Source organism: Ursus arctos, unplaced genomic scaffold, assembly GCF_023065955.2.
Source record: "Ursus arctos isolate Adak ecotype North America unplaced genomic scaffold, UrsArc2.0 scaffold_2, whole genome shotgun sequence".
Taxonomy (NCBI): Eukaryota; Metazoa; Chordata; class Mammalia; order Carnivora; family Ursidae; genus Ursus; species Ursus arctos.
The window spans coordinates 12,128,274-12,140,351 of record NW_026622874.1 but is presented as its reverse complement, the minus strand read 5'-3'; the positions used below and the strand labels follow the sequence as shown (position 1 = coordinate 12,140,351).

At 45.8% G+C, this 12,078-nt stretch overlaps 1 protein-coding gene across 3 annotated transcripts in view; it reads right to left on the bottom strand.

Annotated features, from left to right (window-relative positions):
• The window catches only part of PRRX1 (paired related homeobox 1), an 82,314-nt gene that overhangs the window by 19,329 nt on the left and 50,907 nt on the right, over positions 1-12,078 (bottom strand). For all 3 annotated transcript variants that reach the window (XM_057315761.1, XM_026509396.4, XM_026509397.4), the window contains exons 2-3: positions 6,110-6,285; positions 1,515-1,696 (exon numbers count right to left, since the gene is read on the bottom strand). In XM_057315761.1, coding sequence (XP_057171744.1) covers positions 1,515-1,696; positions 6,110-6,285 — 358 coding nt within the window. The remainder of the gene's footprint in view (positions 1-1,514; positions 1,697-6,109; positions 6,286-12,078) is intronic.

Below are 12,078 nucleotides of genomic sequence, written 5' to 3'. Positions count from 1 at the left end.
CTGTGAGCTACCAATACTTATCAGAGAAACAAAGCAGTCTTCTACTTATTTAAAATATTAAAGAATATGTGATTTCCAATGGTCTTCAAAATGTAGTTTTCCTATGGGAAAAGAGTCTAAATTTTAAATCAGACATACAGAAAGGACGAATCTTTTGAAATCAGTAAGGCTTACTACATCTGAGAGCTGAAGAAATTTCCAATTTCCCATGTATGGGGTCTCTAAGTTCTAAGACCAATGTATTTCAGGCTCATTTCACAATGGGGATTTAAAAAAAAAAATTCCAAATACATTTATGGCACTTCTTTCAAGGAACTGATTTGGAACAGAAAGACCATGTAGGTGAGGCCTTATGCTTTGATTAAAACCATCAACTTTTAAAAAGTATTTGCATTTCACAAACTTGGCATTTCACATCAGGAGTTCAGCTTTAGCTGGGAAATAATCTCCTATCATTAGTTTAAGACCTCTCCTTAAAGCACTAATTAACCTTCACAATAAAAAGGAAATAAAAGCATCATAAATGAATTTGCGAATACTTCCTCCACTGCCATTGGCCAGAGAGAGCATACAGCCTTGACCCGGTTTCTAAGAGTAGTCAGGTTTATGCTCAATGAAAGGCACTTTGGAGCAATGACGATGCTTTAGGCACTTGGGTCTCAGCTTTCCTTCGGCGTTAACCTGCATTATCTGAACAGCATAATAAATGGAGGTTAAAAGCCTCTCCAAGAAATTGAAATAGTACTCTGTTATTTGCTTCTTGAAAAATTTTCACCTTTTTAATATAAAAGTTTAGTGTAAATTATACATTGTTTTTATATTTTAAAAGCCCCACACAGACCAACGGACCCCCAAAGAACTTCAGATATGGAGATGAGAATTCGCAGTAGGACAGGAAGGTATATTGGATCATAAGACATCCCCACCTGCTAACAAGGGACTGTGGCCATGAGCGTGATCAGAATGGGAGTGGATTTCCCTCCTTCCCTCTCTGTCTCTGCCTCTCTCTGTCTCTCTCCTTCCTTCCTCCCTTCCTTTTCCATTCCTTCCTTCTCTTCTTTTAATTCAAAATCAGTTTTACCATAAAGTTTGCCTTTGAGCCTACAGTTGGAGCCTTACGAGTTAAATTTCTACTTGACTTTAATGAAACACATCTATCTTAAATTTGGAAATGGAGTCAAGTTTTGTTCCTGAATGGTTGCAAGAGGGACTCTGGGCATAGCTTAATGATCTTTTCTTTTAGATTCTTCCCCATCTTTGAAACCTTTTCAAGAGTTCCTGAGTCCAAGAGAAGATTGCTGATGGCCTGCCCCTCTCTCTTCTGCCCCAAACCCTGCTCCTGGGGCAACTAGAAATCTCCCGTGAAAATCTGGGGGTGTCAGCAAGTTGAATGTCTCTGAAGAGGTTAACTCAGTAAGAAATGTCAGCCAGCCGCACCAGCAGCTCTGAACGTGACCGACCGCTGAGAATCAACATGTGGAGGTGGAGCAAGGGGGGGTGGGCCAGTCATTCACCTGTACGGAGAGGCCGTCCCCCAGGAGAGATAATCGGTGGGTCGTGGAGCAGGACGAGGTACGATGGGCTGCTCCACAGCAGTCACGTCCCCTGAGTAGGATTTGAGGAGGGAAGCGTTTTTATTGGCCAGCATGGCTCTCTCATTCCTGCGGAATTTGGCTCTTCGGTTCTGAAACCACACCTGGAAGAGTGTTGGGAGGAGAGCGGGGCGCAAGGAGGGAGAGGGAAACAAAGAAGAGGTTACACGAATAATGTCCTGGCCGAGGTTCCATATAACGCCTCCCCGAGGAAGAAACAGCACAGGTACAGATTTCTTCCCAGAACACCACAAAGATGCCACAGTCCTTCCCTGGTGGGCCAGGTTACAGACCTACCCTATCACCAGAGAGGGCTATCACCACGGGACCTGGAGGGAGTTGAGACCCACGACCAGATCACGAGGCAGCAAAATGTGGGTTATAATCCCTGTTGTTTTGTAATCAAGGAAAAGAAAAAAACCTCATGAGACTTCTGCCAATGACATTTTTAAAAGTTGTTTTCAGAATTTCCCAAAATATGCAACTATCATCTGCTTTCGAAATACTTATTGGACATTTAAAGAAAATTCTCCATGTCACCAATGGTGCCTGAGGCAAGAATTTACGGAGCAAGTGGTCTATTTGGAAGGTGCGAGGAGCACCAGGGGAAGAGGGAGGAAGTTACAGCGAGAGGCAGCCAGGGACAGCATCCACTACAGCTCGTAACACATTTGTCAAGAGCTGCTAGGGCTAGAAACTTCTGCAAGCATGCTACATTACTTCTACTTGTCGTGCCCATTCCGTATATTAGGTTTTCGTTTTTCTGTCTCAGAGTTGAGGAAACAGGTTCGATGAGAGTAAGTGATTTGTTGAAATTCACTCGGATAATAAATGGCTGGGTTTCTGGGCTCGGGGACATGTGGCTCATGACCACACAAGTCTCCAGAGCCCCACGGAATTGTATTCAACCGTTTACTCATTCAGGAAATCTTTATGGGGTCCCTGCTGTGTTCCAGACTCTGTGCTAATTACTGGGATTAAAGAGATGAGACTTATTCTCTGCTCAGAAGCAGCTCACAGTCTGTTAAAAGAAGAGAGGCAAGTAAATTTGAAAAACTGCAAAACAAGGGTTTTAGGTACAATGACAGAAACACAGGACAAGGCATGGGAGAAAGACTTTGTGTGGTGTGGAGTGGGACAGTTGCACAGCTCCTGGGAGCAAGGTTGGTATAAAATACCATGTGGCCGGTGCCCCGTGGGGTTGTGCCAGTGGAAGGGCCAGGCAGAAATCAGGAAAGGAGAATCGGCCCTGCCCTCGCTTTCTGGCCTCGCACATGTCCGGCCTTTCTGCTTCTCACTTGTCCTTGGCATTCCTATTACCTTGGTCATTTTAAATGCAAATGGAATCATAACGGTGCCCTGCTTTCTATCATCCACTGGCTCTCCATTGCTCACAGTATAAAATCAAAACTTCTTACCATAGAACAAAGGCTGTTCGGGAATTAGCTCCTGGTCCACCAACCTGGCCACATCCTGCATCACTTGGACCTCACGCACTGGCCCTCCACCATTCCAGCGCCTACCCTGGGCTCGAGACTACCAGATGCATTGTTATTTCCCACTTCTGTATATTCACACCAAAGGCTCCCTCTGCCTGTGACAGTCTCCCCCTCTTCATCCAGGCATCCAAAGACTTCTTTTCAGGATTTAACTTTAATATCATTTTCTTTGTAAAGCGTTGTTGTGGAAAGACCATGACTTTAAAGTCTAATGAAGTTGGATCAAAATACTGGCTCCACTACTTTAAAAATTTATCATTGAATAGTTATTTAATGCCTCTGATCCTTTGTCTCTGAATCACACAGAGACAATAATACTCACAGGGCTGTCATGAGAGTTGGCACAGAATGGGTGCTTAATATATGTGTATTTTCACCTCCTTTCACTGGGCAGATTTGATCATTCCTTCCTCTGGTCTATCACGAATTCTCGTATATTCCTTGAGTGTAGGAATCATCTCACTATGTCATAACAGTATGGCATGTACATCTATCTTCTCTGCCTCCAGTCGACAACACCCTTAAGGAGAGGGCCAGTGTCTTACTCATCCCCAGCAAACCGAAACAGTTCCAAGAGTGTAATAGGTGCTTGACAGATGTTGGGGTGGGGGAAGAAAAAGAAAAAGAAAGAGGGGGAAAAATGAATTTTGCAAACTGATAAGATGTGGCCTCCATCCAAGAGGACTCACAGACTAGTTGGGGAAGTTGGCTCACATACAACTCAGTAATAATAGGTGTCATGTTGTGATAAATGCCATAAAGAAGGCCAGGGTCAGAAGGGAGCGGTGCAGACTCGGGAAGGGTGAACTTCAGGGAGGAGGAATAACGTGGAGAGGGAGAGTTCTGTCCGCTCACATACAAAATGTCCACAGCTCCAAGAGGGACCAGAACACAGTAGGGTGAGAAAGGAGGAGGAGAAAGTAGTTTCAATGTACAAGAAAGCATTTGTTTATTGTTGTAGGGGGGTAAGACTAGCTCACAAACTGCTCTTTCACATTAAAAAAAAAAAATGTCCAGCATTGCCCCATCCAGGTGTCCTTATTTACAATTCAGATCACCAAAAGTGGTGCTTCACGGTGCTGTGGGTTATTGGTCTAAAGTTAGTCATTACACTGCAGCAGGCCAAGCCTGGGGCATAGAAGATATGGGGGTTTTGAAGGGAGAGGAAAGGATTTAAGAGTGGAAATACAGAGCATGTTTGGAGAGCTGTGGTTAGCAGCATGGGGGAAGAGGATGTGGGAAGGCAAACCTCAGGGTTGTGCTTTGATGGTGGAATCGAGACAGCACAACTGAGCCATGTCCCTGCAGATCCGCGGCCACTGTCACCTGAGGCGTGAGGGGTTGCCAAGCAGTGCCGAGAGCCTCACGCTTTCTCCTAACCCACGTGGGGTAGGAGTCTAGGCAATCTTGCCTTTTGTTGTTGACCTCGTTTTTCTCCTGGGGAGAGCCCTTTGGGCGGGGCGGGGGGGTTCACTGCTTCCCTATGGGGAGAACTCTGGCAAGCTTTCTCATCAGGCTGAAGGGACCCCCAGGACCCTCCCCATCAACTCAACAAGTGTCCCTCATAGTGTACCGCACCTTGTGGCACAGACAGTTCCCACCTCAATGCCCTTCGGGTCTAGCTCAAGTCCCTGTCGGGCAAGAGATCTGTCGCTTGCAGAAAGAGATCCCTCAAGCCCAGACTGAGCACAAATATACAAACAATAATTTGCTCAAGAAGACAAGACAGTTTGGCCTAATCCGCCCCCACCCTTATCAAAATGGCAGCCCACCACCAGCTCTACGGAAGACAATGAGGTCTTTACTCTCAGCAGAGAGAGCAAGGCACCCGTGAGGAAGCACTGAGCCAGGAGACTCTCTAGGGCTTAAAAGCAAGACCTTTGCATATCTGCGTTCAAATCCCAGTGGAGCTGCTTGCCGGCTGTGTGACACTGGGCGAAATACTGGAAACTCTCTGTGCCTCAGTTTCCACATCTGCAAGGTGAAGAATACCACCCTGCTCACCGAACTGGCATGACGATGAAACAGATTCGTTCGTATAAAGGACTTAGAACAGCACTGGCATAGAAGGGTTCAAGAAGTGCTAGTTCTTAAGTGATTATCATCATTGCTGCTAGTCCCAGGTTGTATTATTTCGAGACGTCTGGATTGCAGTTGACGTGTCATGGCATTAATGCTAGAAAGAAGTGCTGTTCTCTCGCTACACTGTCCTGCATGCCCTGCCCTTGCCCTCCATCACTTCACAGAAACACAAAATCATCCACTTGCACATGCTCTTAACCCAGTTCCTAAATGCAAGGTCTTTGATGTGCTCATTTCCACTCCCACCAGGGTCCGCAATCATGTGTCTTTATAATAAGTCTCTAGCAGGTTTGGATGCTCCCCAAAACGGGGAAGGAAATCTGAGGTGGGGAGCAGAGAATTCATCTCTGTGGCCACCCTAAAGCTCAAACAAAAGCCAGGGTGGGGGCTGCAGAGTCAAACGCTCAGACATCAGTATCTGTATCAGAAATCTGCAAGGGCAAGCAGCAATGAGGAGTGAGCCCCACAGTGGGGTGTATTCTGCCCACCTAAGGGCTTAAAGTTGATTTGTAAAAATACTGTGCTGGGGCACCTGGGTGGCTCAGTCGGTGAAGCATCTGCCTTGGGCTCAGGTCATGATCCCAGGGTCCTGGGATGGACTCCCTCATCAGGCGCCTTGCTCCGCAGGGAGCCCACTTTCCCCTCTGCCTGCCACTCCCCCGCCTGCTTCCCCCTCTGCCTGCCGCTCCCCCGATTTGTGTTCACTCTCTCTCTCACATACATAAATCAATCAATCAATCAATCAACCAATAAATAAAATCTTTTAAAAAAAATAAAAATAAAAATACTATGCTGCCCAAAGAAACAGTTAGGATCCGATTCTGTCCTCATGCTGCCCCTTGGTGCTGTTTCTTAGTAGCGGCACCTGTCTGACACCAAGGGGCGGCGCTGTGGAGCAGTCCGCGACAGGTGCCCCTGAGCCAGTACTTTGGTTACCTGCACTCGGGCCTCGGTGAGGTTCACCCGGCGGGCCAGGTCCTCTCGCACGAAGGCGTCTGGGTAGTGTGTCCGCTCAAAGACGCGCTCCAGAGCCTGCAGCTGGCTGCTGTTGAACGTCGTCCTGTTCCTCCGCTGCTTTCTCTTCTTCTTTTCCTCGGAATTCAGCTGATCATCTGAAGCAGAAGAAATCGATACTAAGGAGATAAGGTCCTGTCGGGTTCCCGTTTACCCTCTCCGGCCGAATATCTACAGTAAGGGACTGTTGCCTTGGCTCACATTCTTACTAAAGTGCTAGAGCCAAATGTCACTTTCGCGATGCAGGTGCGGGCGTCGGTGCACATGAGGTCACGGGCCGAGGACCCCCGGCAGTTCTGATGTGTGGCTGCTGGGACCAGACCTGAGCGGACAGGGAGACATTTCTTGCATGCTCCTTGAAGCCTGTTTTGTTAAAGATGGCTAAAGGAAAATCTGACGCCTACCCATGTTCTCTGGACTTCTGGAGAGATGGGGGAAGAAGAGTACATTGCCTTGGACCTTATTTGTCTTCTATTATGTTCTTTTGTACAGTTTCATAACCAAGGAAACCAACTCTTCCCTGGTCCCTTCTCCTCAACATACCCACATAAACACAAGTTCAGAGTTAGTCAAACCGATGAGAGGGATTCCTGTTTTACCAGCGCGTTCTCCCGGAAACACCGAATCATTCCTAACTGAGTTTGCTCAAGGCTCCATGCTCTTGCTAGGGCCAGCTTCTGAGGCCTCAGCCTAGATCAGGGATGGTGCTCCCACACCAGCCACCCAAGCCAGCTTTGGCCTGGGACTCGACCGATGAGAACACAAGGACAGGGAGCAGTACTGAGAGATCTCTGAAACAGTTTCACCCAGAACCTTTGGGGAATTGTGAGCCCACGTTTTCACCTGTCAAGATCCCCTCCTTGTTTTCCTCTCAGTTCCCTCAAAGACACCGTGGCAAGCTGCTCATCCAGCCTGCCCATGGAAGTAAGAGGGTAGAGAGCTCCAGTCCTGCGCAGGCAGGAATGACGGACGTGTGACGCTGACCCGGAACACCAGCGGGGCCACTACCACCATCAGGCCGTCCCCGTGAGGTCCCGGCCACTGCAGAGGCCACGCAGCACCCAGAGCTTTATAGCGCAGAGGTGCAGAGGCCCGAGACACATGCTCGGCCTGATGACCTGGACTTACACTTCCAAGGGCCCTGCCCTCAGCCCAAAGAAAAACAGGAGGACAGAGGGAAATCGGGGCTTGGCCACTTGTTCCACGTGCAAAGAGAGGAGCTCTCAGCCGTCTTTTGCAACATGTGAGGTCTCCTGATCCTCTCTGACTATAAACACACAACACACTCAAGAAAGCAACCAGGGGTGCCTGGGTGGCTCCATCGGTTAAGTGTCTGACTCTTGATTTCAGCTCAGGCTTTAATCTTGGGGTCCTGAGTTCAAACCCTGCATTGGGCTCCATGCAGGGCCTGGAGCCTACTTAAAAAAAAAAAAAAAAAAAAGCAACGAGCATGACTCATGATGTCCTAACGCTACCTACCTGAGCTAATCACAAATTGAGGCATGTTCTAAATTTGGGTGTGGATTCAAAGTGGAGCTTATATCCAGGAGCTCCTGGCCCGGATCTCCCAGTGCCTGACAGCTGAGGCCTCCAAGTGATTTTGATCAGAGATCCCTTCTGCATGAATGCTGCCTTCCCAGAGCAGAAGCCTAGAAAAGAAACTGTACATTCCCTCTGGATAGTTAAAGCACCGAGCTGTAGAAAGTGTTTGTTGAATGTGAAATTTTCTTGTCTTTAAAAAACTGTTTTTGTTTAAAAAGCCTATATAATCCCAATCCCATTCCTCCTGCTAAGAAGGTGCTGATACTTATTCTTTCAGTTTTAGGGTCGTGTTCACAGGTGACCACCTCCCTGGGTTTTTTTCCATTTGTGGTATCGCCAGCAGGAGCCTTAGATTGAAAAAGCTGCTGTGATACTTCCAATAAGAATGTCAGGTCTGTGCCATCCTGAGAATGGAGCCAATTTAACTATTGTGATTTCTGGGATCGATCAAAGCCTGGAATATTCCAGCCAACATCCTGATTATACCACTAGTCACTTATCAGCAAAATTCATTTACACTTATATCCACGCTGGAATCCAAACACCTGGGGTCAAACAGCGCTCAGCAGTGGCCTCACATCTGTGTTCTCCTTCCTATTTAAATATTTGGAGGGTTTCCTGTTGTTTTCATCCTCTTTCCCCAATCTTTTTGTCTACAGTTTTATCTGTCTTGTACTTCAGGTCTCTCCAGGTCATCCAGGCCTTTTTGACAGCACCACAATCCTCATTTCATGCTCCTATTAAACAGAGCTCTGGAAAAAATCTGTAGCTTCCATACCTGCCCAGGACTGAGACCAATTAGACAGACCCTAGGCTAGTATGTTTATTCACATAAAGGAAATCCCTTACTAAGCCAACCCTGTGATTTGTTTTCTTCCCTCAAGGAAAAGTCTTTCTCAGGTATAGCCACAAATTCTAAATCCTTTATGCTGTTTTATGAGCCTCTTCTTTTTGTACTGCCAAACTGTGATCAAAAACAAGAGTATGTTGTGTTTTGTTCTTAGTCCTACAACCTGCTACATGATCTCTTGGTAGTTCTTTGAAATCTTCCACCATTCACTCAAATTCCACCGACTGTCCACCATAAACCGCCAGCTCCCCTGCCGTGGGAGTAAGGGAAATGGAGAATTATAGTTTATGACACAGAATAAATAGCTATGATGACCTGAAACGAGGCCAGCAAAAGTTTCCCAGTGAATGTTCTTGTTGTTTTTAACAAATGAAAACACCAGTCCAGATCATGTTGAAGGTGAGAAAAGACACACAAATAAGAGGGGTCCAAGGAGCCTGGATCTGGCAAATGTCCTCCCAAGTGCAAGTATAATGGAACGAGACAATGAGTGGGCAACAGAGAGAGCTTGAGCGGCAGCCCTTGGGCTCAGCTGTCTTTGCTCACTAACCACAAACAGCGCGCTCCCTGTTTTCCTCCAAGAACACAGAACACGGGACCTAACACAGTCTCCAGGGCAGCGTGAGAAGAGACGTAAACGTCGCGGAGGTTTACAAATGTGGGCCATCTGAAGGGCCTGTGATAAGCACTTTTTAGCAGATTCTGGCCACTGGTTGAAGAGAGGCGAGAGAAGGCAGTGTGTTTTAATCATTGCAGGGGGGTCACCTTTTTTGGAAAACCGGTTATGGAGAAGGTTGGTTTTGACACATGCTGCCCAACGATACTGATGTCCAACTGGACATCGGGAAGCATCTCATGTTCTGGAATTCTGAAGTGGGTAGGAGTCACCAAGCTGCAAAATAACCACAGAGGACACGGATGCATTTTTTATCAAAATCGTACTATTTCTAATCCAAGGTGTTTATGGATTCGTGTGAATGACTGTATTTTTCTGTATGTTGCGGATGATTGATTTTATGTATGATTGCGGATAAATTGCAAGTGTACAGTTATGGTCACAATTTCTGATACAAACCAGCAAAATGGCCTTGTGGGCAGGTGTATTTTCACTTGGAATCATGAGTCATAAAACACTGGCACCAAATGAAGCCAAAGAAATCGTCTAATTCCACCCTCTTGTTTTATAGATGAGGCAAACGAAGCCTTGAAGAACGAAGTGACTTCCCCCAGATCACAATACCAGCTGTGCCTGAGCCAGAGCGGGAAGCCAGCGCTCCTAATTCCACTCCAGTCTCAAGCGCAAATGACAACAGTCATGCGTATGAAGCGTTGGAGATACAAATAAAAAACCATGACCCTGGGGAAATCTTCTGGGAAATGCAGTGTTTTCCATATGAATTACATAAAGAGGGTCTAAGATAGAGGGTCCATGTGTATCCCATCTTGTCATTCCTACCAGAAGGGTTATTAAAAATGTAAACATTCTCATCTAGAAGAGCTACTTTGATCCCGATGTTCTTGAAGTTTCTCAATGGCCTCCCTAAGTCTCTGCTTCATCAATTAAATATATGCAGGATGATTTTTGCACAGTAGCAAAACCCATCTTCCATCTTCTCTCCACATCCATATTGAGCCCTTCACTTTCTTTCATTTTAGGACACAGTTCAAAATCTCTGTTTTCTATGACACATCCCAATGTGTCTAAGACTTTGCGGATGACTTCCATCCATACTGATGTCTGCATTCTCTTAATCCCTACATATATTTTAGTATGTAATCAAATACTTTTAAAAAATTATGGTTCAGTTCTACCTGCATCAGTGTTTTGTCACCTCGATGCACTCCTATATTCCTGTAGAAATGATTTAGGGTCTCTTGATAAAATACATGGCAATAAAATCTTGGAACAGTCATGGTAGTATTGTGGCATAGAAGCAGTCCCAGAAAATTAGAACTTCGGTGATTCATCTGAAGTTTTAAAGGGCTGAATAATTTCTGAATTCCAATTATTCTTTTTAACAGACCATAGCAAATAATTAAGTTAACAGTATCTTTTGTTTCTGGATTACTTTACCTGTGGAGAGAAGAACTTTCACCGTTTCTTTTTTAAATAGGTTAGTCATCGGATGTAGAGATGGGAGAAGCTGTGTGGTTCTGAGTCCTTTGTAAATGCAGAAGTTAGTCCTTCCTTTTTATTCCTTAGTAGAAAAGCAGCTCCAAGATACAGGAAGGGTTTAAAGAAGCAGAAACACAGGAGAGAAAGAGATGCTAAAGAGAATGGTATTTGTAATGGATCGGGAGGAGAACACATAGGAGCATTGCTTCAGGAAAGAAAGCTCAGGTCCTAGGTGGGACGCCCCTTGTGCATTCAAATACCAGTTAAAGGGAACAATAGCTCTGTCCTTGGCTCTGGGCTGGAATCACCGTGGACGCCACATCTGGCTGCAGAGCTGCACTGAAGGATGGGTGGAGATGACAATGTGAGGAGGGCCATCCTCAAAAAACAGGACCAGGTAGCACACAGCGACCCCAGCTCACTACGGCCTCACAGTCGCCAGGCAGGCTTCAGTTAACTCCCAGAGACCCCAGCCCTCTTCTGCTCTGCTTCTGGTGGGAGAAGCCTTGGGGATTCCAAATAGGTCAGCCAAATGTAATTTAAAGGTACAGCAAAAACATATTTTAGAAATATAATCTAAAGAAAAATGTGTTTCGTATGCCTGAATCACATCAATTTGGAACGAAATCTGATGCAAGAAGATAAAAAGCCAGCTTCAGTAGCCGAGACCAACCACATCAAAGCTTGCCTTCTTCCTTTTGGTTGAAAACATGGCAGGCGAGCGGATCTAAAGAGCAGCCCGCTGATCATTTTATGGGCATTGAAGAATGTTTTCAAAGGAACTTACATTGCACAACAACTACTTACTTTAATGGGATTTGTGTGGTTCGGGCCCTGCAACCTTTGGAAAATTGAAGGGAAGTGTAATTGCAAAAGCCACTAAAAACTGTTTAGCTTTTATTGCAAGACCTATGAAAAGCAGCAAGATACAGCTGTGGCATTCATTTGAGTTCCTTTGGTTACACTAAGCTCCAATTGCAATTAGGACAGCATCCTTTTAATATGTGCCCCGATAAATGGCACATGGGTCATTGAACTGGGGTGACTGTTGCAGTGTAGACAGAGCCTACTGCATCACAACGACCAAAGCCAAGTTTAGCAGCACACCCACACCTTCTCAACAGCATACCCGGGATCCTTCACCCCTGCATCCCAGCAACGGTCTTTCTGACCAGGTCTCTGCCAACGGACCTTAAACTTCGCATGATGGTCCTTGACGCGCATGTTTTTTTCTTTACTGTGAACTTTGCAGATAACATTGTTATTTTTAGTCAAGTATCAGTCCTAAGCCTTAGAAAATAGCATGAAAACTCAACTGTAATTATGGGGACATACATCCTTTGGAGAATCAAGTGCTCTTAAAAGTGTAAAATATTATTTGCA